Source organism: Chrysochloris asiatica, unplaced genomic scaffold (genome assembly GCF_000296735.1).
Source record: "Chrysochloris asiatica unplaced genomic scaffold, ChrAsi1.0 scaffold00050, whole genome shotgun sequence".
NCBI lineage: Eukaryota > Metazoa > Chordata > Mammalia > Afrosoricida > Chrysochloridae > Chrysochloris > Chrysochloris asiatica.
Window position 1 is genome coordinate 12,220,327 of NW_006408568.1, and position 25,633 is coordinate 12,245,959.

General features: G+C 39.4%; 1 protein-coding gene across 1 annotated transcript; it reads right to left on the reverse strand.

Moving 5' to 3' along the window:
- LOC102829046 (aldo-keto reductase family 1 member C1 homolog) lies at positions 1-24,799 on the reverse strand. The gene is made up of 8 exons (XM_006862787.1): positions 24,716-24,799; positions 21,806-21,973; positions 18,372-18,488; positions 17,116-17,193; positions 13,733-13,855; positions 6,998-7,107; positions 5,883-6,048; positions 1-87 (listed from the first exon to the last, which is right to left on the reverse strand). Exons 1-8 carry the CDS (start codon positions 24,797-24,799, stop codon positions 1-3), a joined length of 933 nt encoding a protein of 310 aa, XP_006862849.1.
- Positions 24,800-25,633: the final 834 nt, after the last annotated feature.

Below are 25,633 nucleotides of genomic sequence, written 5' to 3' on the forward strand. Positions count from 1 at the left end.
TTACAATGAAATCGTGATATAACGAACATTTTGGTTTAGGCCATCTATGGTTTTCATGTCCTCTAAAGGCAAGTGGAATTCAAAAACCTATCAAGAGAGAAAAACAATTTAAAATGATTTTTAGATTGTATAACTTCAAATCTCAGAAAATCAAAGTAGAATCATTAGCATAAACAGAAATATGACTGGGTATGAATATCTATGAAAAAAATGGATGAATTCTCCACATACTAACAAACACCAGTTTGGAACTAAAATAGAAGAAAAGACACCATTTATATCAGCAACAATTAGACTTTTAGGGGATTCCTGGACACTGCTTTGAAGTGACATTAATTCCAGGAGAACCAAAACATCACTGTGGTCCACCAGACAGAGTAGGGGCATTTGGAGGTCAGGTTATTAACGAAGTCTTAGCTCAGATCCATCTCATAGTGGATCTAGTGGGCCCTTAAACCTAGCCTGTAGAAAAGCAGGTGGGTTTAAACTACCCACCTTGCTGTTAGCAGCCCAACGTCTAACCTTCTTGCAGTAAAGTAAGACTAAGTAGGAACTCTATGCACCTGTTCTGACTTAGCTACAGAGTCTTAAAGACACACTCTGGAAGAGCGCTCATGTTTAACACTGGACTGCATGTATATGCTTCATGGGTTTTATAGCTTAAGATACAATAGATGGTGCACAACCTGGAAACAACAGGGTTCTGGGATACAGAGATCGAGCCATGGTTGGAATGTGGAAAAGGGGGGAATAATATTAAGATGCTTGGCTGTCTTTTGAATCTTGGTTTTCCTTGAATTATATTATAAAATAGAGGGGGAGAGAAAGGAATAGCCAAAAGCATCACCATAGTAAGCTTGTAAGTCCGTCTTCTGCCTATAACTGATTGGAATACCTAAAATGGGGCTACAACGTGCCCAGTGAAGGAGGCTTCCTGCGGAGCCTCTGCAATACATAAGACTATAGGTGGAAGCCTGAACCATATCCAGATCTCCAGAGATGGGAAATTCCCACTTGAAAGGACAAGCAGACCAACCTGGAGTGGCTAGAAGAACAGAAGATACTTCTTGAAAGAAAGACCTACAGGAAAAATATAAAACAGCATAGGCAGACCGACTGTTACTACAAGAACAAGCAAGTTGCTTGCCCAGGAGACATCAAGGCAAGTGGTCGGGTCCCCTCAGTGCAAACCCCCTTCCAAGACTAAGACTCAATGGGAATACACGCTGTGATTGGTGACCACGCTCAACACCGATCAGGGGAAGTGAGGGAAAAACAGCAATGAAGTGGTGAGCTAAGCCCTACAATGTTCAACAGACTTCTGTGAACCCGGGTGAAGACCTGGTTGGCCAGCAGTGTGGCAAGACCGGGGGACTCTTGGGCCCAGAGTCAGTGACATAGCCACAGAGGACTAGAGTGGAGAGGGAAGCGTCTAGCTGATAAGAAGAGAGGGCATATGCATAAGAACACCCACACTTGCAGATAATCCCACTTATCCTGGCTTCAGTGACTGGATGATCAGAGATCAACCAGAAGTAAAAAGAAGAGGAAAAAAAAAAAAAAGATGTTCTCATACAATTTGATGAACTTGACCTACACCTATGGATGCAGTAGCTCAAAAGAGGGAACAAGTCCTTACAGCAAAAATCATTCCCACCCCCTCCACACACAGAGTAGACAGGGATGGGCAACTTGGACATTGGCTACCCAAAATGGGGGGCGGGGGCTACAAAGGCAAGAAGTGACTGGCTTATAAGCTTTCAAGAGGGAACCTAGATCCAGAGGGCCTGGAGGAAGGTAGAATCTCCAGTGAGTAGGCAGGGCTACTCAATCTGACTAGGCAGGGCTGATGCAATGAAATGCAGATGGATCTCTTGTAATACAGTAGTGAATAATTGTTATCAAGACTGATTGTGAGGGTTGGAAATGTAAAGGTGGACATTTTATAGCAAGGAGGGGAGTGATTAACTTTTCAGTCTAGTAGTGGAGGTCCCTAGGACCATCAAGGGAGAAGAGCAGATAGCAGGACCCTATCCAGAGAAGCAGTGATGCCTGAAATGGAGGCAGAGATGATGACGTGGAGCAATGGAGCAACTTGGAGACTTTAGATCCAGAGAGGGAGAGCGAGTGTGTGCTGAAGACCTGGGGGGTATGGGGGAAGGATTGCATGGAGGGGATTGTAACCATGGCAATGAGACTATATACAATAGAATGAATGTAAAACTAATGTTCTCCCATGTAAACTATCACATAATTCATAATAAAACATTTAAGAGAAAAAAAAAAGATACAATAGATGGATTCTGAAAAATGTGGAAAAGAACTCAAGTTCTTAAAAAAGTCCAGACTTACTGGACCAACTGAAACTAGGGGACTCTTTGAGATTATTGCTCTGAGATACTTTTAAAATGTCAAACCGAAATTAACCCTTGATGTGACCTTTTCTCTAAATAACCGATTGGCTTATAAAACAAAGAAAACCACCTGTGAATAATGAGCTCCTTAAAAAAAAAATCATCTATTGGAACCAAATTGTCAAAAATTACTCTAAAGCAATGAGAAGGTAAAGGGGCAGGGAAACAAGAACACTGGAAATGGTACAACCTGAATGAAATGAAGGAGAATGATGACATTGTGTAAAAGAAAACTAGTATCAGTGAATAATCTGTGTAGAAATTGTTAAATGGGAACCCAATTTGCTGTGTAAACTATCATTTTATAAAAATATTATTTAAAAATAGTATATTAGACAAAAATGAGAAGATAAGTCAAATGGAATATAGAGTTGAAGAATTTATCCAAAATGTCATTTTAAAAATCCTCCCAAAACAGGTGGGAAAATAAGAGGTTGAGAAAATAGAGAGTAGAATATAAAATTCTACCACATGTCTAACCAGAGTTCCAGATAGTCGATAGAGATTGAAAATATTCAGGAAGTGAATGAATACAAGGCAAATCAAAAGCAACAGCATGAACCATTCCTAGATACAATACAGAGACACTGTATAGGGTTTCTGAGGAACGGCTGGTGAGCTTGAACCGCTGACCTTTTGGTTCAAATGACTTTGCAGTCCAGTGCATTAGCCTACAGTGTCATGCCAGGACTTCATATTGTATTTAACCGAAAGGTGTGCAGTTCAAGCTTACTAGCTGCTCGTCAGAAACCCTATACAGGGTTGCTATGGGTTGGAAAGACTTGAAGGAACTTAACAACAACAGATACAATATTTTGAGGCTGTGGAACAATATAATCATAAAGGAGATCTTTAAAGAAATGGGAGTAAAAAGAAAGGTGCTGCTATTCAAAGATGATTGGGTTATGTTTGTAGAAGATATACAGGAACCTACACGCATATTTCCTGGTATGGCACTGTGGGTTAATGTGCTAGACTGCAAAGCCATTTAAACTGCAAGGTTGGTAGCTCATGCTCACCAGCTGCTCCTCAGAAACCCTAAACAGGGTTGCTATGAGTTGGAACTGATTCGATGGCACTTAACCACAACAATAACAACAGGCATATTTCAAAAATATATTTTTGGTAATTTTCATTGATATATTGTATTCTGTTTATTCTTTTGGCAGTCCATGGTACATTCAATATTCTCCTCCAACACCATAACTCAAATGCATCAGTTCTTCCTTATTCACTGTCCAACTTGCACATGCATATGAAGCTATTGAAAATATCATGGCTTGGGTCAGGTGTACCTTAGTCCTCAAACTGACATCTTTGCTCTTGAACACTTTAAAGGGGTCTTGTTTATCAGATTTGCCTAATGCAAAATGTCGTTTGATCTCTTGACTGCTGCTTCCATGATTGTTGAAGTCTTTAGTAACTTTAATCTTTTCTGCATTTATATGGCTGTTGTTAATTGGGCCAGTGGTGAGGGTTTTTGTTTTCTTTACATTGAGATGCAATCCATACCGAAGGCTGTGGTCTTTGATCTTCATCAGCAAGTATTTTAAGTCTTAAAGTATATTAGTATTTAAATATACTTAAGTCTTTAAGTATATTAAATATTTTAAGGAGTCCTGATGTGGTTCTGTGGGTTAATGCATTTGATTGCATAGTCCATTTGAACGACAAGGTCAGTGGTTCAAGCTCACCAGCCACTCCTCAGAAGCCCTATCCAGGGTCGCTATGGGTCAGAACCGACTTGACGGCACTTAACAACAACAACAAGTATATAAAGTCTTGCATAGGCACTTTAGAAAGAGGAACTGTGGATTAATAAATATATGCAAAATCTACCTACCTTAATATTCAGGGCAATGCAAAGTAAAGTCAGAATGAAGGGTTATCACACATTCTCCAGATGGGCAAGGAAGTGAAAGGCCAATAATGTTAATATTGGCTAGAGTGTTGAACAAAGAGGAATCTCCTGTGTGGCTCATAGGACTATAACTAGGTACAGTTTGGACAAAGTTGGTATTGTTTAGTAGATGTGAATCTGCTCATATTCTATTACTGGTCAGTTTCATTCTGGCATACAGGAATATATCCTGTGGCTACTCTGGTATGTGTGTACCAGCAAACACATATAAAAATGTTTCTAGCAGCATTATTCAAATGGCAAAACCAAATAAGTAGACAAACTATCAAACAACAAATGCCTCAATTGCGTTTAGATAATTAAATTATTACATATTCATGAAACATAAGGCAATGCAGAAGTAAAAACGACAAGTAACAGCTGCATGCATCACGTGAATGAATCTTACAAAGCTAGCTTTAGCCAAATGAAGCAAGTTACCAAACATGCAGTCTGATTCAACTTGTGTCAAGTTTTAAAACAGGCAGTTTTAAAAAGGACATACCCTTAAATAGGAAAACTATAAAAGCCATCTAAGTAACTGGTTATTAGAAGTATTAGGAGAATTGATACCTTTAGTAGAGGGAGATATGATCAGTGAGCTTCAGATAGGCAGAATGGGCTATTTTATTACCTGACTGATCTCAGGTATTCATTGCATTGTTATAGTTTTAACTATGAATATGGTTTTATATGTATACTCTTGTGTTTGTGATACATTTTAGAAAATTTGCAAGCTGACTGAACACAAGTCTTACATTGACAACACATGCTTGACTTTGAAAACATGTGTCTTCCCAGGTAAAACTGAAAGCTTGTGTCTTTTAAATCAACATTTAAAAGTAATGTTATACCAGTTCATGTAGTTTGTAACGATACATAAAGAGCACATATACAATTATGCTTATGGGATACCTAGGAAAAGAAAAAGTCCAACAGAGAATGACATGCTGAGGAAGACTGAGTAAATTGAGGAGTGACAAGCAGATTGGGAGAGATTTACTCTTCCTTCTATATCTTTAATGGGATATATATATATATATACATATTTATTTATAAAGCAGATAATAACAATTTAAGTTTCTCCAAAAAATGGGTCTCTTTCTGTAGATATTCAAGAAGGAAGAGATGGTCAGTCAGGATCTTAGTCTTCACAGTGCAGACCATTGTGTCTGGTTAGGTAAGCAGCTACAGGGACAGTGTAATTCACAGCCTTCAACTAGTTCCTAGCAAAAGAAACCTAAAGTTGGAAACTAAAAATTCACCTAATCTAAGCATCTTTTTTATGAAATGAAGAAAATGATATGCTTCTTGTACAGAGTTATAAAGTAAATTGCAATGAAGTCTAGAATTCAAAGCTTTGATATCTGCCCAATCCTTTTTTCCATGCAGCCATGATGCCTCTCTGTTGTTGAACAAGAAGCAAACCCTAGTGAATGTATATAAGGCATATGTGCATGGGAAATGCCAGGGACACCACCATGTCTCCCACATGTCCTATGCCTGACAAAGAACACCTCTGAAGGTTCCAGTTTAGCCACCCAAATGCCCACAGTCCTGTCCCTCACCTGCATGTTCTCTTTGATCCTTTTCTCAGTGAAGCTCTTGGCTAGGACCACGACCCCACGCTGTAGCTGGTAACGAAGGGCAATCAGGGCTGGGGTTCGCTTGTGCTTTTTTGCCAGGGCACAAAGAACTGGATCATCCAAAAGAACAGGGGAGCTCTGGTCCACCCTGGAAGGAAATGCAGAAATGTTGAACACAAGAGGCTAAGTTTTCAATGTTTCAGGATGTTTCTGAGGCAGACTGAAGTGATCTCTCTAGACCAGCAGTTCTCTAATATGCCCCTGGACCATTGTCATCTGCATCACTTGGGAACTTGTTAGAAATGCAAACTCTAATGGTTCTCCCAGATGTATTGAATCAGAGATGATGCGGGTCCAGCATTCTCTTAAGGTGCCGCCATCCAGCTCATTTTGATTTTCTCTTAAGCTTGAAAGAATACCTGGTGGCACAGTGGTTAAAGCCCTGGGCTGCTAAACTGAAGGTCTCACATGATACAGTTTTATATAATCACTAACCCAGCCCTGAGAGATAATTAACTGGTTTGCTTCTTTAGATTTAAATGTAAACTAACATCCTGAGTCCTTAGCCCAAATTCCAGACAAATTATCTGCATCTCCTCAAAAGGCAATGTACCTTGCTTCCCCCTCCCTCTGGATAAACCTGTAACTTTCATCTTCTTAGCCACACTGTTATTTCAGAGACTAGATTTCACAGGACATTTTAATGGACTTTGGAGAAACTGACCGTAACTGCCTAGACTTTGGGACTCTCTTGGTTCTTCTCTGACTGTATTAACCCTGATGCTGCCATAGGTCTTTGGAGCATGCCTTCTAGGCTGTGTGTCCCTGTGTCTGTGAATTGTTGATGGGATAAGAAATCTCTAATGTTGTTTTCTAGCTTTGTTTCTATTCTCAGAAATTCTTTCACATTGATTATCTATAACCAGACACATAATGTCAAAACATTTGACTGGGTAATGAAATTATAAAGAATCCCACAATTTCTCACCATCATTTACTCAAGATGTTCAGAGTTAACACCAGGAAACAGGTTAAGATATAATTAAATATGTTTCTTTAATAATGGCATTTTAGATTAACTTTCCGTGATTTATTACCATTTTTTTTCTCGGTGAGATCCCAGAGCACTGTAGGCAACCAGAACAATGTCCTTAGACTTGCAGAAATCCAGGAGCTTGCTCTGGTTGAGATAAGGATGACATTCCACCTGTAGAATGCCAAGACAGAAATGGGTTGGATTACATAAAATCATGATATTAAGATGTAAAAGAAAGCACAAACGTCAAAGAAGTTGAATAACAATTCTGTAAAGTTGTATTTGAAGTAGAAACAGCAACATGAACTAGGGACTGAAAAATAATTTTTCTCTGTCCACTGAAAGAGCCAAAAACAATGATCCAGAGAAGTATCTATTGCCCTGTACTTAGCTACTGAATACCATTGTCTACCATAAGGAAGGAATCCTGGTGTGGCGCTGTAGGGTAAACTCAAGGTCGGCAGTTCAAACCCACCAGCTTCTCCTCAGAAACCCTTTACAGGGTCCATATGAGTCGGAACCAACTCTTGGCACTTACCAACAAGGAGATAAGGGTAATTCTGGATCTGGGACAGAGAAAGAACTTTTAAGCTTTGAACATGAAATTGTGCCAGGAAGCACGAAAGTACTCAAAGACTTATGAGTGCATGTTTAAAGGACAAGAAACAGTTGAATGGTAAGAATGAAAAGAAATTCACATAACCAATTACTGTCGAGTCGGTTCTGACTCATGGTAATGTTCTAGGACAGAGCTGAACCGCTGTAAACGTCTGTGGAAGTTGACTGTCAGATTCTCTCCCATGAACTGTCAACCTATTGGCTAGTCACTGAGTGCTTAAATAAATGTGCCACTAGGGCTCATTCAGAAGGGATAACGACTAAAAACAATTTCTAAAACACTGAATAAATAAAACCCCCTAAATCCATATGAATGAGAAACAGAGGGAGAGAGACAACAAATAATTTGTTCTGAGGCAGAACATTTAAAAATTAAGGCCTTGATTGGAATAAAAATTCCTAACTAAGGTCTGATTTGGATTATTTTTTCCGTAAGGGATTCCATTTTGTTAAAAGCACTGCTTGTCTTTTTTTGTGTGTGGTAAAAATTTGACTTTAAATAAAATGGGGACTTAACAGGAAAACATGATTTTGCTCCGTTTTTTTCAATTCAATTTAGTGGTGTTTATTGTTAAGTGCTGTCATGCCCGACTCATCGCCACCCTGTATAGGGTTTCCAATGAGCAGCTGGTAGGTTTGAACTGCTGACCTGTGGTTAGCAGTCCAGTGCTTGTCCTACAGTGACACACCAGGACTCCATATATATACTATACTTAGAAAATATTTATAATTTCAAAGTTTCTCTAAGAAATTTATAATTAGCTGTATCTTGTCACCTGATTTCCTCTCTTACAAAAGGTGATTAACCAAGATCCTATTCCCTGCAACTTTGTAAAGACTATCCAGTTAGAAAATACCCCAAATGTACCTTCTGTTGTAGTTTTTAACTTTTTGAACTTTTGTAATGCTAAGTCTTATGGAGTACACAGCCAGGGCTACTTGATTCTCTGTTCCCCGCTTCGCAAAACACCTTTCTGCCATTAATAAAACTCTTTATTTTTACGTGTGTTTTGACTTGTAGTGTTTTCACTCTGATTATTTTATTTTGAAGCCTCCATCGTCAGCTCCCAGAAGCCAGGGAAAGTTTCTTTGGATCCTGCTGAGTTATTTGGACTCTCCTTTTCCCATGGACCTTTGGGAGCCACTTGGATGAGTACTTCTCAGAGAGTACCTCTATTTGTGTCTGGTGCCATCGAATTTTATTGTTGGCTTACTCTCACTGTTGTTTGACTTGCTTTCATTTTCATTATGCTTACGATTTCCCCATTTTTAGTTTCGATTGGAGATAGTTCTACTTCTTTGAGCTCACGTTAGTCAAGGAAGATGAATCTGCTTTCAAATAGCTCATGGTCATGATAAGCCACAAAGCTTTTGGACACAGGCTGATATTTAAATGCTGTAAGGGCACTCTTCAACAGAATCAACTGCTAAACATCCCATATGAGGATAATCTGGTCAAGAGACAGTTTAGAGCTGCCCAAGCAAGCAAAAGGTCCTGTATCTCTGGACACTGTACTGAAAAAGCAAGACATCATCTAAATCCCATAGTCTTACCCCAGTAAAGATTGCTGAAAACCAAGAGCAGCACTCCATTTGGTTATTTGTGAGCTTTTAGTGCCCTCTACTGGGACATCGATGCCTTTGTTCAACCATTTCAAGAGGTACCATATGAACAAGAGCCAATGATACTCAGGGAGGAAGTCCAAAGTGCATTGAAACAATTGGCAAAGAACAAGGCACCAGGAATTGATGGAATAAAAATGGAAATCTTTCAAGAAAATGAGGCAGCACAAGAGGCACTCACTCATCTCTGCCAAGAAATTTGGAAGACAACTATCTGGCCGACTGATTGGAAGAGATCCATATTTGTGCCCATTCCAAAGAGAGGTGACCCAACGGAATCGGAAATCATCGGACAATCTCTTTGATATCTCAAGCGAGTAAAGTTTGCTAAAGGTAATACAGAAACAGCTACAATCATACATTGACAGAGAACTTCCAGAGGTTCAAGCTGGATTCTGAAGAGGCCGTGGGACGAGAGATATCATTGCTGATGTCCGATGGATCTTGGCTAAAAGCGGAGAATATTAGAAAGATGTTTACCTATGCTTTATTGACTATGCAAAGGCTTTCAATTGTGTGGATCATAACAAGCTATGGACAACATTGAGAAGTATGAGTATTCCAGAACACTTAATTGTACTTCTGAGGAATCTGTATCTGGACCAAGAAACAGTTGTTCGAACAGAGCATGGAAACACTGAATGTTTTAAAATTGGGAAAGGTGTGCGACAAGGTCGTGTTCTTTCACTATACTTATTCAACCTGTATGCTGAGCAAACAATCTGAGAAGCTGGGTTCTATGAAGAAAAACATGGAGTCAGGATTGGAGAAAGACTCATAAGCAACCTGTGATATGCAGAAGATACAACCTTGCTTGCTGAAAGTGAAGAGGACTTGAAACATTTACTGATGAAGATCAAAGGACACAGCCTTTGGTATGGGTTGCATTTCAATGTCAGAAAAATAAAAATCCTCACCACTGGACCAACAAACAACATTCTTATCAACGGAGAAAAGGTTGAAGTTGTCAAGGACTTCATTCTTCTTGGATCAACTATCAACACTCGTGGAAGCAGCAGTCAAGAGATCAGACGACATATTGCATTGGGCAAATCTGCTGCACAGGAACTTTTTAAACTGTTGAAGAGCAAAAATGTCAGCTTGAGGACTAAGGTGCACCTGACCCAAGCCATGGTATTTTCAATAACCTCACATGGATGCGAAAGCTGGACAGTGAATAAGGAAGACCATAGAAGAATTGATGCTTTTGAATAGTGGTGTTGGAGGAGAATACTAAAAGTGCCATGGACTGCCAAAAGAGCCAATAGATCTATTTTGGAAGAAGTGCAGCCAGAGTGCTCCTTGGAGGCCAGGATAGCTAAGCTTCGTCTCTCGTACTTTGGACATATTGTCAGGAGAGAACAGTCGCTGGAAAAGGATGTCATGCTGGGTAAGATGGAAGGTCAGAGAAAAAGAGGAAGACCCCCAATGAGATGGATGAGCCAGGTGGCATCATGGATGGCGTCAAGTGTGGCAGTGGTGGTGGAGTTGGCCCAGGATCGGACATTGTTTCGTTCTGCTGTGCATGGGGTCGCTATGAGTCAGTTCCAACTAGATGGCACCTGACAACAACAACAACTGGGACATCAGTAGAGGAAACTTTCTTTAAGTTTTTTTACTTGTAAACTCAGGTTTAAATTTTAGACTACAGAAACTCAAGTTGTTTCGGATTTTAATCCCAAGACAATAATCAAAGGTAGTTCTCTGATCTGGTTGGTATGCATGTTCAGTCTAACAGGGAAATGGTATAAAAGCAAATAAGTCTTTCAGAAACTACTACATAATGTATGATGAACAAGCATTATGGGCCTGCCGGGTGTTTCTTTTTACACAGGTGCTAAACTTTAACTTAAGATAGCCTAGAAACTAATGAAATGATTTGCCAAACGTGAGCATTAAACTTAATTGTCATTGTTAAATGCTGTCGAGTCAGTTCTGACCCATAGCGATCCTGTATAGGGTTTCCAAGGAGCAGCTGGTGAGCTTGAACCACTGACCTTGTGGTATAAAGCAACTTTGCAATTCAGCATATTAACCCACAGCGCCACACCAGGACTCCAAATTTACCTGTAACGAGTTGTAATTCACTTAAACCTCTACTGGAAGAGAGACCTTTCCACAGTCCTTCATACTTTATGGGCTTCCACCTCCACTGAAAGGAGATCTGGTAGCATAGTGGTTAGCAATCGGGCTACAAACCTGTAAAGATTTACAGCCTCAGAAACCCTGCACAGGGTCACTATGGGTTGGAACCGACTCCATGGCACATAACAACAACAACAACAACATCCACTGAGATAAGATAATTTTGTCTTCTGAATCAATTAAAATTCAGGTTGGTCCTTGCAAACTCTTACCAAAAATCCAACAGTATCCTTTGAAACAAGAAGCTAAAGTGGGTCTTGTCCCATAATGCAGTAATTTGTATCCAAAGGTCTTATTATTCCCTAGTACCAGTTCTTGCAATACCTCATTCTTCCTTGTAAAGAAACTCAATAACTGAGGGTAGTGGTTTGTTCAGGATGCAAATCAAAACAAAAACAAAAACAAAAAGGACAAACCTATTGTGATGGCACTTAGCAACAACAACAACAATTGTGATATCACACCATCCCATCAAAAGAACGAACCTAAAATTCAAGCTCAACATTAACCAAGGACAATCAGCCATGGGAAAAATAACAGCTGAATTCAAGGATGAGAAGAAGCCAACTTCTGAGCAGACTCTGTACATTCCTAAGGCTTCGGAACCAGATCTACACACTTCTCTTATGGAAATCATTGATCTTTTTGAATTATATTTTCTTATTTTTCTTGTTGTATTTGCTACAAGAGTTCTATATTACATCATTTCTTCTATACGGGGATTTCAAAATAATTTTTGCTTGAGCATTTATGTCCTTTATTTTTATAACTATAATTTATAGTGGTGATTATATACTGTGGAGTTGGTTCCGACTCATAGCGACCCTGCACAGGGTTTTCGAGGCTGTTAATCTTTATGGGAGCAGAACGCCTCATCGTTCTCCCGCGGAGCAGTTGGTAGTTTCAAACTGCTGACCTTGTGGTTCGCAGCCCTGTTTGTAACCACTATGCTACCAACATTGAGATTAGCAGCCCGAATTTTAACCCCTACACTACCAGAGCTTGGTATGATAATTAGTAGTAATGATTCTCTTTGCTTTTCAAATCACTATGTTTGATCAATTAAGATTAGTAAGGATAAGCATGGATATTTTTACCATATGCTTTTTGCTGAAAATAGTTTTTGCTTTTATTGGCTTATTACATTACCATAATGTCATCCCTTATTTTTATCATGTTATTACATGCAACCAATTATTATTTTTGCAATTTACTAACTCATAAGTTTTGCTTTTTTTTTTTTTAATTTCTTATTTCACAATTTTGGTATTATCCCCTGCTTTAATGCTTCATTTCGTTCCCTGTGAACCTAAACCCTTTGCATTTAATAAAGCAGCTATTAAAATAATTACTTTTCAGTTAACTGTTTATTAAATTTGAAACAGCTTTGCTTTATCATTTAGATATAAAGTTTTTCGTGTTATAATAAATGCTATAATAGAGTTTCATTTTATTATAAGATTTTTTTACATTATTCCTTCTAATCTTAGTACTCAATTTAAAAAAATAAAATTTTTGTGTGAATTGAGTAAAGGATTGAGTTGCATTCCTGTACAACATGTGCTGAAATCCTAATGCCTAAACTTGTAAATATGACCTTATTTAGAATTTGTTGTTGTTGTTGTTGTACTAATGAGGACGTTATACTGTAGATGAATCCTAAAGCTAATCATTTTTGAACTGTGAAAAATCAAAATAGACAAGACACATAAAAGGGAAGAAGGAAGGCAGAAAACAGAGACAAGTGAACGTACAAGACCACGTATATTACAGCGGCCACTTGAAGCTGAAATAGATGAGGAGAACCACTCCTTAAAGACATTTGAATTTGAACCTCTAGCCTCAACTGTGAAAACAAATTTCGGTTTTTTATGAGTACCCATATGTGACATTTCTGTGACAACAGTACTAGGCAACCAAACCACGTATGTAGGCAGCAGTAGCAAATGTTCAACCAAAATGATATGATCATGCAAAGAATTTAATGGTAGAAATCAAGGCAAACAAGAGTAAGATTTAGTCAGTCTCTAGCACTACTCCATCATATTGTTAAATGATCCTTAGGGTTGATTTCCTCTACCTTTATAGTCACCATAAACCAGTAACTTCATCCCTTTAACCTGGAGGATTTTAATAGTTTCTGAATGTCATCATGCATGTTTACTTCACAGGTCAAGAACCTCTAAAAATAGAGATACCAAGAAAAACAATTCAGGCATCCAAACAACACACAGACCCTTAGCACCTATCAAATCTTATTAACGCCCTTCTAGACAAAGAGTCTGTTCTTTAGAATCTTCTAGTTCAAAAAGGTAAGATGAATAGGAAGAGAAGAGTTCATACATAATTACAGAAAAAATGATGTAAGGATCAAAAAGCAAAAGAAGTCTTACGGGCAGAGGAGGCTTACCTGATTGCAGACAGGCTTGTATTTGAGTCCTGGCTTGTTCAGGATCATCTCCAGCTGTTTGTGGTTAAAGTTGGACACTCCAATGGATTTGGTCAACCCTGCATCCTTACACTTCTCCAGTGCCTGGGAAGGAAGGGAATACGAGGACTAATTTGGATGATTTGGCCATAGAACACATGAAGGATAGAGCCCATTACAAGAAAATACTGTCAAAAAATGACCATGAAACTGACTGGCACTGATGGTTATGATGAACAAACACAATATAGAAAAAACTGGAAGAGATAATGACAAGAATTTAATTAGTCTTTCATACTTAGGAAAATAGGAGACAGTAAGGCATGGTGTTTCCAATCGTCTCTTCTCTTTCTCTAATGGCACATTCCAGTAAGGCTTTCCTGCACACCAATCTTTCAAAACACCCCAAGTTAGGGTCATGAATTTCTAAAGCAAAAGGGGCATGTCCCCTTTGACCTAGCAGCAGCCTTAAACACAAATTTATTTTCCCTTGAGATACTTTTTTTCACTTGGATTTTAAGAACTGATCTCTCTTCAGTCTCCTCTTACTTCGCAGGATTATTAGAGTTTCATCCATTTTTCTGACCTGTAATATTGGAGGATTCAAGGGCTCAGTCCTCAGACTTCATTATTTATCTTGTCTCACTCACAAGTGATGATTCATATCCAGGATTTTAAATACCATCTATATGACCAAGTCTCACAAACTGATAACTCTGTCCTAGTCCTACCCCAAGACTTACATATTCACAGACTTCTAGATTCAACTGCTTATTCATCATTTCTATAGATGTCTGATTAGGCATCTCGAACTGAACACATCAAAAACTGAGCTTCTGGTTTTCCTTCTGTGGTATAGTAAGTTATCTAATACCTCTTCTAGCTATTGTCTGTAATTCTCACCAAACAACATTTCTGCCCTGCTGGGTGTGGGCAAGAGAAGGTGGGAGAAACTATGGATAGAATGACATGACTTAGTTGTGGATGTTAGCAGAGTTCATTGTAATTACAGAAACTTGAAACTCTAGCATGGGTTTAAAATGAGCCATCTCAGAAGGAGGAGTTGGGGATCTCACTACAAACAAAGAAGACTGGAGTGCGTCCTTTGGATTCTGATGTTCCTGTACGTTGAACCTCTTCAACCCGGGACATAGAGTTGTGACACCGGAGTTGTTTCAGAGCAACAACAGTGGAAGAACCAAGAACCAGAGGAGTAGATAGAACAGTGGGCTTTCCAGCCCATGGAGCCAGTAAAGCTGGGTGACTTTAAGCAAGAAGTTGTTTATAGAAGGAGGTGTTTCCAGGAGTTAGGTGAAGAGCTAGTTTGTTGACCCATAGAGCTAGAGTTGAGTGCCTTCAGGGTGAGGCTTACGGTGTACTGATATGTCTAATGGGAATTTGTCTGTGGCCAACTGGAACAACTATGCCCTGAGCATTTCAGACCCCAAATTGTCACCTGTTCATTTCCCTAATAAAGCCTGTAACTGTGAGTATGGTGTCTGAGTTCTACATGGTCACTGCCATGGTTTATCAACCTCAGTTGAGTAGAAAGGGCTGTGGGAGGAATGGTTGTTGGTGAAAATTTGCACCTCCAAAACTGTTTCTCCTGCAGTCTTCATCTCAGTCACAGCCAGCATCACCAGTAATTTGTTCAGGACAAGGATCTCAGAGTGAAACTGGTGCTTTTTTGTTTCACATAACTCATCTAAATCCATCAAAGCATTATGTCATCTCTGCTCTCAGAATAGATCCAGAATTCATGTACTTCTTACAGCCTTCACACTTTTATCCCATCATTACTTATCTTTATTATTTCATGATCCTCATGTCTGGCCTTTCTGATTCTACTCTTAACCCCCCAATACATCATCCACACAGAATCCGGATATGCACTGTCCAGTAGAACTTCATGTGATGACAGAAATAGTGTATGTCTACACTGTCCTGTGGGCTAATGGGTCAGATTGCAAAGTCATTTGAACTGCAAGGTCAGTGGTTCAAGCTCATCAGCTGCTCCTTGGAAACCCTATACAGGGTCGCTATGGGTCGGAATCGACTTGACAGCACTTCACAATAGCAACAACACTGTTCAATAGGTAGCCACTAGCCACTTGCAGTGATTGAAATACGTGACTGGGTAACTGACATGTAAATTTTGTTGATTTCAAAATTAAATTTAAATATGCATATGTGGTGTGCATTGTCTTTATATCCTTTTAGAGAGTAAATAGGGAGTCCTGGTGTGGTGCTACAGGATAATGAGCTGGACTGCAAAGTCAGTTTGAACCGCAAGGTCAGTGGTTCAAGCTCACCAGCCACTCCTCGGAAACCCTATACAGGATTGCTCTGAGTCAGAACCAACTCAATGGCACTTAACAACAACAACAACATAGAGTAAATGGACTCCTGGTGTGTCACTGTAGGATCAGCACTGGACTGTGAACTGTAAGGTCTGCAGTTCAAACCCACCAGCTGCTCCCTGGGAACCCTATACAGGGTCACTATGAGTCAGAATTGACTTAATAGCATTTAACAACCAGAGAATCAATCAGATAAAAGTCCTCTAGTGGAATGCTGGTGGCACTGCAGGATAACCACAAGGTCAGCAGTTCTATTCCACTAGTGCCTCTGGGGGAGAAGAAAGTCTGCTTTCCTAAACATTTACAGACTCAGAAGCCCTATATACAGTTGCTATTAGTTGGCATCGACTTGATGGCATTGGGTTTGGTGTTTTGGTTAATGACTTTCAAGCTTGCACAAAGCAAAAGTTATTCTTAATAAAGTCTGCCAGCTCTGACACTCATTTGTCCTCTGAGCTCATCTTTTCCCAGCCTTCCCTTTTTCAGCTTTACAAGAAACCTTGGTATTCCTTGGACACAATAATTTTGTACCTCGTAGAGAGCGTTTGATTTGTTGTCCTTTCTGCCTAGAGGGGTTTCCCCTAGAAAATTCCAAGGTTCACACTTTATTATATATGTGCATGTCAGCAGTAGGCGGCGTTGTCTGAGGACAGTGGGCATGCCTAAATTTATCAATTTCTTGTATCTTTATAGACCAGATGGAAAATTTTTCTCCTTTCATCTTCCAAGTTTATCTTTACTGGCTTACTGTGCCAGTAGCCTGGTAATTCTGTCAGCTTTCTTTCAGAAGGAAGAGCACACTCTGGTATAACCTGGAAAATGTCATTTAAGGAATAAAAATTCTAAAACTTCAAGCTAAATTTAAGATCACTTTTCCAATTCCTGATTTTAAGGGTGATAAAAATGAGGCCAAGAGGCTTTCATAAGTTCATTTAAGTACAAAAAGTGAGCTGGGTTTCCCATTCCTGTCTCCCTTGTCTTGGCTGTCTCCCCCCAAGCACTCACCTCCCATGTGGCACAGAGATCCACGGTATCAAATAATGGTTTTCCATGTTCATCTTGTGGAATCAGCTCCTCTCCAGGCTCAAATAAAAAGAGTAATTATAGTCAAGTCACAGAATCATTGATTTTGCCTTAACCATGCTAGAGAGTATTTCTAGGGTTTGGACACTAAGCCTCCATGAGGTAGGTGGAACAACCTAGCAGGTGCTAATATTTGCAAAATGTTTTATGTGTGGAGCTGTTAGGCATATCTTTTATAATCCCTTACACCTCTATTCTACATTTGAATAAATTTCACATTTTTCCATTTTAAAGGGGTCTCACAGCTGCTCCTTGGAAACCCTATACAGGGTCGCTATGAGTTGGAACTGACTCAAAGAAGTATTACATTAGGCAAATCTGCTGCACAAGATATTTTAAAAATGTAGAAGAGCAAAGATGTCAGCTTGAGGACTAAGGTGCACCTGACCTAAGCCATGGTATTTTCAATAACCTCATAGTGCATGTGAAAGCTGGACAGTGAATTAGGAAGACCGTAGAAGAATTGAAGCTTTTGAGTTATGGTGTTGGAGGAGAATATTGAAAGTGCCATGGGCTGCCAAAAGAACCAATAGATCCACTTTGGAAGAAGTACAGCCAGAGTGCTCCTTGGAGACCAGGATGGCCAAACTTCGTCTCTCATACTTTGGACATATTGTCAGGAGGGACCATTCGCTGGAGAAGGCTATCATGTTTGGAAGGTGGAGGGTCAAAGAAAAAGAGGATGACCTCCAACGAGATGGATTGGCTAGGTGGCAGCATTGACGGACTCAAGTGTGGCAACAGTAGTGAGGTTGGCCCAGGATCAGGCAGTGTTTCGTTCTGCTGTACATAAGGTCGCTATGAGTCAGTACGGACTCGATGGCACCTAACAACAACAACAAGGAGATATAACTGTACAATTAGAGTTCCTTAGTCCTCTGAACACATGATGATACAAGGGTAAAGACATGAAACAAACAGAATCAGTCTAGAATTATGAAGTATTATTTAGGATCCTTCCCTGTTATACTAATCCAATACCCTCCTATGGGAGAAAGAAGAAGCTTTTTGCTCCCCCAAACATGTACAGCCTCAGAAACCCTATACAGGGTTGCTATGAGTCAAAACTAACTCAGCAGCACTTAACAACAACAACATGCTCTCTTAAGAAAAATAAAATTCAACCATTCATGCAAGATGAAGTGGAAGTAAAAGGTTTAATTATGCAAAGTGCTAACCTTCAAAGCTGCTGGAAAATGAATAATGTAGAGATCAACATAGTCCAGCTGAAGTTTTTTCAGTGAGATTTCCAATGCAGACCGAACTAACTCTGGTCGAAGGAAAGTGATCCAAATCTGCAGAGATTAAGAATGGAAGTTGTGTTTGATTCATACTTAGTCAATTTAATAAAGAGATATAGACTATAGACATATGGATTGTTACTTGTTCAGCAAATTCAAGGGTGAAAGTTGTTAGCAAATATTATTAATATTAAACCAAAGTTAGAATAAGTAGTGGACTGCTAACCACAAGGTTGGTGGTTTGTGGGAGACAAGTGAGGTCACCTGCTCCCATAAAGACTTACAGTCTCAGAAACCCTATATAGGATTACTATGAATTGGAATTGACTCAATATTCAGCGGGTTTAGTTTTGGTTGGGCCATTAATGTAGACTGAAATAATGAACCTGATTTGTAATCAGTAGGAATAGGAGTAATCTTTAGCTTTCATTCAGAATATTAGTCCTTTATTGGGATACTTTAGTAGATTTCATTTTGAAATTAAGTAGAGAAAATTGATCAATATGAAGGTAAGCCAAAAAGTATCACTACAAATTAATACATACCTTTATTTTAAAAATATCAAAATATGAAACTATTTTTTCTCAACATATCGCTCATCTAGGTCTATACACTTGTGAAGGCATCTCTAACCTTTCCCTGAAGAATTCTGGGTTCTTTGATTTATACCACAACAAAAAAGACAGTATTGGCATCCTTGAGGGACACAAATTACATTCCTTTTAAGTATCCTTGAGTTTGTGAAGCAAAAAAAGTCTGAAGGGGCAATATCAGGGCTGCACCGTGGATGGGGTAAGCTTTCCCAGTGAAATTCTTATAAGACAGCCCTTGGTACCCTCAAAGAATGAGCAAGTGCACTGACACGATGGGGGGGAAAATCATTGGAGCAACTTTCATATCCTTTTTCTTACTAACACAATATCTAATTTCCTTAAAATTAATTCCTTTGTGATCATCTTGTGTCTTTTGAAAAACTCTACTAATTTATAGAGTAGTGGTTACGAATCTGGCTGCTAATCTCCCGGTCAGCAATTCAAAACTACTAGCTGTTCCGCTGGAGAAAGATGAGGTTTTCTGTTCCCGTAAAGATTTACAGCCTCGGAAACTCTGTACAGGGTCACTATGAGTCAGTACCGACTCCACAGCACATAACAACAACAACAACAAATCATATATTACCTGTTTGGTATTCCAAAAAACCAGTAACCATCACCGTCTGAGTTCACCTCTCTGCCTTGAATTTACTAATCCAGCAGAGCCTCTCAGAAGCCACTGTCTTGACTGAACTGTTTTTGTTGAAAGCAATAAGGAACTCTGGGTAGCATGTTGTTGTTGTTAAGTGCCGTCAAGTCGGTTCCGACTCCCGAGGGTGTAAATCTTTACGGAAGTAGAAAGCCTCATCTTTCTCCCGCGTAGCGGCTGGTAGTTTCGAACCGCTGACCTTAAGGTTCGCAGCCCGATTCGTAACCACTACGCTACCAGAGCTCCTTAGCATAGTGGTTACAAATTGGGCTGCTAACCTCAAGGTCAGTAGTTCGAAACTACCAGCTGTTCCGTGGGAGAAAGATGAGGCTTTCTGCTCCAGTAAAGATTTACAGCCTCAGAAACGCCGTACAGGATAGCTATGAGTCGGAACTGACTCCACGGCACATAACCACCACCTATGCTGTGGGCTAATGAGTCGGATTCCAAAGTCGTTTTAACTGCAAGGTTAGTGGTTCAAGCTCACGAACTGCTCCTTAGAAATCCTATACAGGGTTGCTATGGGTCAGAATTGACTTGATGGCACTTAACAACAACAACAACAACAAAATGACACTAAGACAAGTATATCACTAAAAAAAAACTTTTCTTAGTGATTACACAGACATTTAAAAACTCATTTTGTTTGGCATAAACCCATGCATGTATGAACTGGTACAGTAGCAATGCTTTTTGACATACTCTCATATAGCTAAAAGAGATAGAAACTCTGCCATATGAAAAAAGTGAAAGGCAGGGAATACTGGCATGTAATGAATAGAGCAAGGAGCTCTGGTAGCGTAGTAGTTATGAATCGGGCTGCTAACCTCAAGGTCGGCAGTTCAAAACTACCAGCTGTTCCTCAGGAAAAAGATGAGGCTTTCTGCTCCGGTAAAGATTTGCAGCCTCGGAAACCCTGTGCAGGGTCGCTATGAGTCGGAACCAACGCCACGGTAATTAACAACACCAACAACAACAATGAATACAGTGGTGAGCACTGAAACCTCTGTGCTGAGAGAATCTTATTACAGGTAATGAACAAAGAAGGGACCGCCGCTCATTTTCTATCTTCCTAGACCAGATAAACAATTTCTCTTGTCACCTTCCAAGTTTAGTTTTACTACCTTACTGTGCCTTACAATAGCCTTGGAATTCTATCAGCTTTATGTCAGAAGGAAGAACACACTTTGGTATAATCTGGAAAATGTCATTTAAGGAATAAGAATTCTAGAGCTTCAAGATAAATTGAAGATCATTTTTCCAATTCCAGATTTTAAAGGTGAAAAAAGTGAGGCTATTTTGCAAGGGTGTTAATGTTCAACTTTGAGATGGGTATTAGCTTGATTCTTCTAATATTTAGATATTTTTCTACTAGTTGAAAACTACATGATCATAAGGGCAAAAACTCCCATTCTTCTTAGAAGAAGGATGATTATGTCATATAAATGTTATTATTAGTTTGAGTATATTTTTAGTACCTCTATAATTAGAAGGAAATAACGAGATAAAAATTGTTATCAAATCACAATCATGTCCATCATCTGAATTATGTTTAATAGAGTATGCAAAATAATTCCATAAACTGAGGTTTATTTCTAGTCTCAATTTAATCCTCTGAGTGAAGAATGAGTATCCATTTCAAGTGGCTAACTGAAGTAAAAAAAAATTTTTAAACATGTTAATATGTGCTGAGCACAATTCAAAAAATGTTATCTGTATCTTGCTTCATAATCAGATTGCTCTCTTATATTGTTCTCTACATTGACAGAGGTGGGACCTGAGATTCAGAATGTTAAGAAATTTTACCACATCACACCGATACTAAGAAAAGTTTTCATTTGACCATGAATCGGTGTTATTCAATCACCCATGCAAAACAACAGTGGTTTAGTTAAGACTTAGAAAATAAAATATTTTAAAGTCATAAATCTAAACAGAGTAGTAATTGGAAAACCACCAGCTCTCTCTTCTTTTGATACTAGTTTTAGTACTTAAACATGTGTGAATTAAAGTTTTACATATGAACATAGTTCACCAATCCACTCAAAAAATTATATAATCCATTTCCATACGCAGTCCTTTCATAAATAAGCACACACAAACCATTCACACAGCACCACACGTAGTACCTTTGAAGTGTAGAATATGTCTTCCCTCTTCACAGTGCCATCAGCAATCTTGCTTCGGATGGCTTGTCCAACTTCCTTTTCATTTTCATACAGATACGCTGAATCAATATGACGAAATCCAGCATCAATAGCTAATCTGGTTGCCTCCTCAGTTTTACTTTTAGGCACCTAAGGGAAAACCAAAGACAGTATTCAAGTATTCTCATTCTTGAATGAGAGATACCATTTCTTCATATCTCGTGTTAGCTCTGCATGTGAGGTGCTCACTGGTTTGCTTGGAAGTATTTCATTTTAGGAATGAAGTTGGGAATCCCAGGAATTCTTTCAGTTCAAGGAGACTGGAGTTGTTTTTCACTGGCATTGGTGGTCCCCCAAACCACCCCTAGGTTCAGGGATCTACTGATACAGCACAAGGTTGTTTTTATGAGTATGATTTGTTAGAGTGAAATGATAAGAAAAATCAAGAAAGGGACAAGGTTTATGAAGGGAAGCACTGAAGAAACCATGTTCAAGCTTCCAATTGTTTCTAGTGCAGTCACACAGAATACTCTTGATTCCTCCAGGATGGAATTTTGATAACATGTGGGCAATGTTTCCTGGTGGTGAGCTCATTAGAGACTCAATGCCCAAGCGCTTTCCCAGGGGTTTAGTCACATAATCACTTTCTTGTCTAACACATAACAAAATACCAAAGTCACAAAAGGAACTGTGATTGAGACTAAATCTTTTGTGTACATAGTTTGGTACAGTCAAACACACTTATCGAGTAAAGGATGATGGGATCCCTTTTAAAACCTAGTTCTGGGTGTTAGCCAGGACCATACTTGAATCAAACTTCATACTTGAGCCCATTCCAACTCATAGCAACCTTTGTATAGGGTTTCCAACGAGCAGTCCAGTGCTGATCCTAACAGTGCCACATCAGGAGTCCTCTTTCTAAATAGGTATAAAATGTGTAGTCTAGAATATAGATTCATACCTAAAAACTTAAAATTAATTTTAAACTTAAAAACGGAGTCCTGGTGAGGCCTTGTGCTGGACTGCAAGGTGGGTTAATGCGCTGTATTGCAAGGTTGGTTTGAACCACAAAGTCTCGGTTCAAGCTCACCAGTAGCTCCTCGGAAATCTTATACGGGGTCACTATGAGTCCGAACCAACTCCACTGCACTCAACGACAGTAACAAACTTACAGCAGTCTTAAAGGATTCATTAGGTGCCCTGAAAGCCAAGACCAATTCAATTAGGAAAGCTTTCATTATAGTGAAATTCCATTTTTTGTCTACTAAAAGTTGTGAATGTGGTCTCTCCATATACTAAGCACTGGACTGTGAGCCACAAGGTCCATGATTTGATGAGGATTTCTGCTCCTGCAGAGATTTAAAGCCTCCAAAACCCTATGTAGGGTCGCTATGAGTCAGAACCAACTTGATGGTACTTTATAACAACAACAGCTAAAAGTTAGACACAGAATTTAGAGTGTACTGAATAAAGGACAAAAAGAAAAATTAAATGAAATGTTTTTCATATCTTTTAAAGTATTTTTAAGTTTCACTTTTCAAGATACTCAATCCTTACTGCCCTCTAGTGGCCACCAGCTCTCTCCTTGGGTTTAACAACATGCGGTCCTCACAGATTCTGAAGCGTCAGGGATGTGGTTGAACTTTCCTTTTCCTTCATCCTCCTTTGCACTACTAAGTAGACAAGTCCTATCACTGTTCTCCATAATGTCTCTTGAATAGTTTCACCCATGTTACAGATGAGAAAAGTGAGACCCCAAGTTTAGTTACGAGTCCCTTGTCACATGGCTAAGTAGTCTGAAAGACAAAATTGGTTGTGGTGGTGATGTGCATTGGGTTGGTTCTGACTCTTAGTGATCCTGTATAGGGTTTCTGAGGCTATAAATCTTTACAGAAAAAGAGGAAGACCCCCAACAAGATGGATTGGCAAAGTGGCAGCATTATTGATCTCAAGTGTGGCAGTAATTGTGAGGTTGGCCCAGGACTGGACAGTGTTTTGTTCTGTTGTGCATAGGGTTGCTATGAGTCAGTACAGACTTGATGGCATCTAACAAGAACAACAAATCATTATGGGAGCAGGAAGCCTCATCTTTCTTCCTTGGAACAGCTAACAGTTTCGAACTGCTGACCTTGGGGTTAGTAGCCCGACTCATAACCACTACGCTACCAGAGAGACAAAATTAGAATGCAGATTATCTGACTTTCAGTCTACTGCCTCGTCTATCCCTTTTGTTTCCTCTTCTTTTTGTCTTCTCTTTTTGCAGTGCCATCAGCAATCATGCTTAGGGCGGCTTGTCCAACTTCCTTTCCATAAATAGCTCTACCTATTTGCTTCAAATCTAAAGTACATTAAGAAAGACCACGAATTAAAGACTTGTCTTATAAAATTATAGATTTTCTCCTAAAAACTTGTTATATCTCCTTTCAGGAAGAGTTTTCCAGCTGAGGAACATATGAGGGAAACTTGGCACAGTCAGATAAACAGTTTATTGTCTTGTGCCCAGCACCTAAATTGCAATTCTCTACATATTCATTCCCAGGTCTCTTTCTGCAAAGACTACTCTGCATCTTGTCTCCTTGACAGGAGGAAAGATTTCTTGAGCCATAAAAATATACAGAGATACCCATCCCAATCTTTTGACAAACTATGATATTAATGAAAACAAGAGGAAAAACCAATGCCAAGAATAATCCAGGCAACCACATATCAGAGAGTCAAACCTGCAAACTGTCCCACTATATCCACGGGATAGCTGTAGCCTGTCAAAACTGAGGCTCCAGTGAACATCTCTAGAGTCACACAGGAACTGGGAATGTGACAATCCAGGCTTTCTTCCACTCATCTTGGGACTGTTTTAATTTGAACCCTCAACTTCAGGACCCCCGTACTTACCCCTTCTGGTGCATAGGTGCCAAATCCCAGAACAGGCATGAAGTGACCATCATTTAGTTTTACACACTGATGTTTGAGATCCATCTCTGTCTCTGTTCTGATTTAGAAGAAACTGTTTTCTTTCCTTGGCTTCCGCCAGAGATATCATCAACAGGAAATAAACATGCCATGGGGCCAGGCCAAGTGTTATGAAACAGTATGTAGGAGGGGTCAAGTTTAAAGCAGTATTCCATGAAGTGAAAAGAAAGTAGTTCTAACTTAACTAGTTTTTTTCCCCTCTAAAGTTAATTGTTAATTATTCTATAATGATAAAGAAATCTTTCATGCTTTGTGAATTTTCAAGATCACTCATATCTAGTAAATTTTCTCTTCTGTTATTGCCATTGAGTTGGTTAAGTGCTGTTGAGTTGGTTCTGACAGTGACCCTGTAGAGGGTTTCCAAGGAGTGGCTGGTGGGTTTGAATTGCTTACTTTGTGGTTAGCAGTCCAGTGTTTATTTGGCAGTATACTGTAGCAGGACTCCAGAATATTATCCTAAATTGTAAAAACATGCTTACTGAATAATATCAACCATTTGTTAGATTTGTTGTTGTGCTGTGGAGTCAGTTATGACACAAGAGTCACCCTGTATAGAGTTTCTGACGAGAAGCTGGTGGGCTGAATCACCAATCTTGTGGTTAGCAGTCCAGTGCTTATCCTACAGCACCACACCAGGATTCCAGAGTTGTTATTGTTGTTGTTAAGTACCGTTGAGTCAGTTCTGACCCATAGTGATCCTGTATAGGGTTTCCGAGGAGCAGCTGGTGAGCTTGAACCGCCAACCTTCAAATGGCTTTGCAGGCTGACGCATTAACCCACAGCGCCACACCAGGACTCCAGAGTAGATACCTCTATTTCTAATTCTCTTCTGATTTTTGT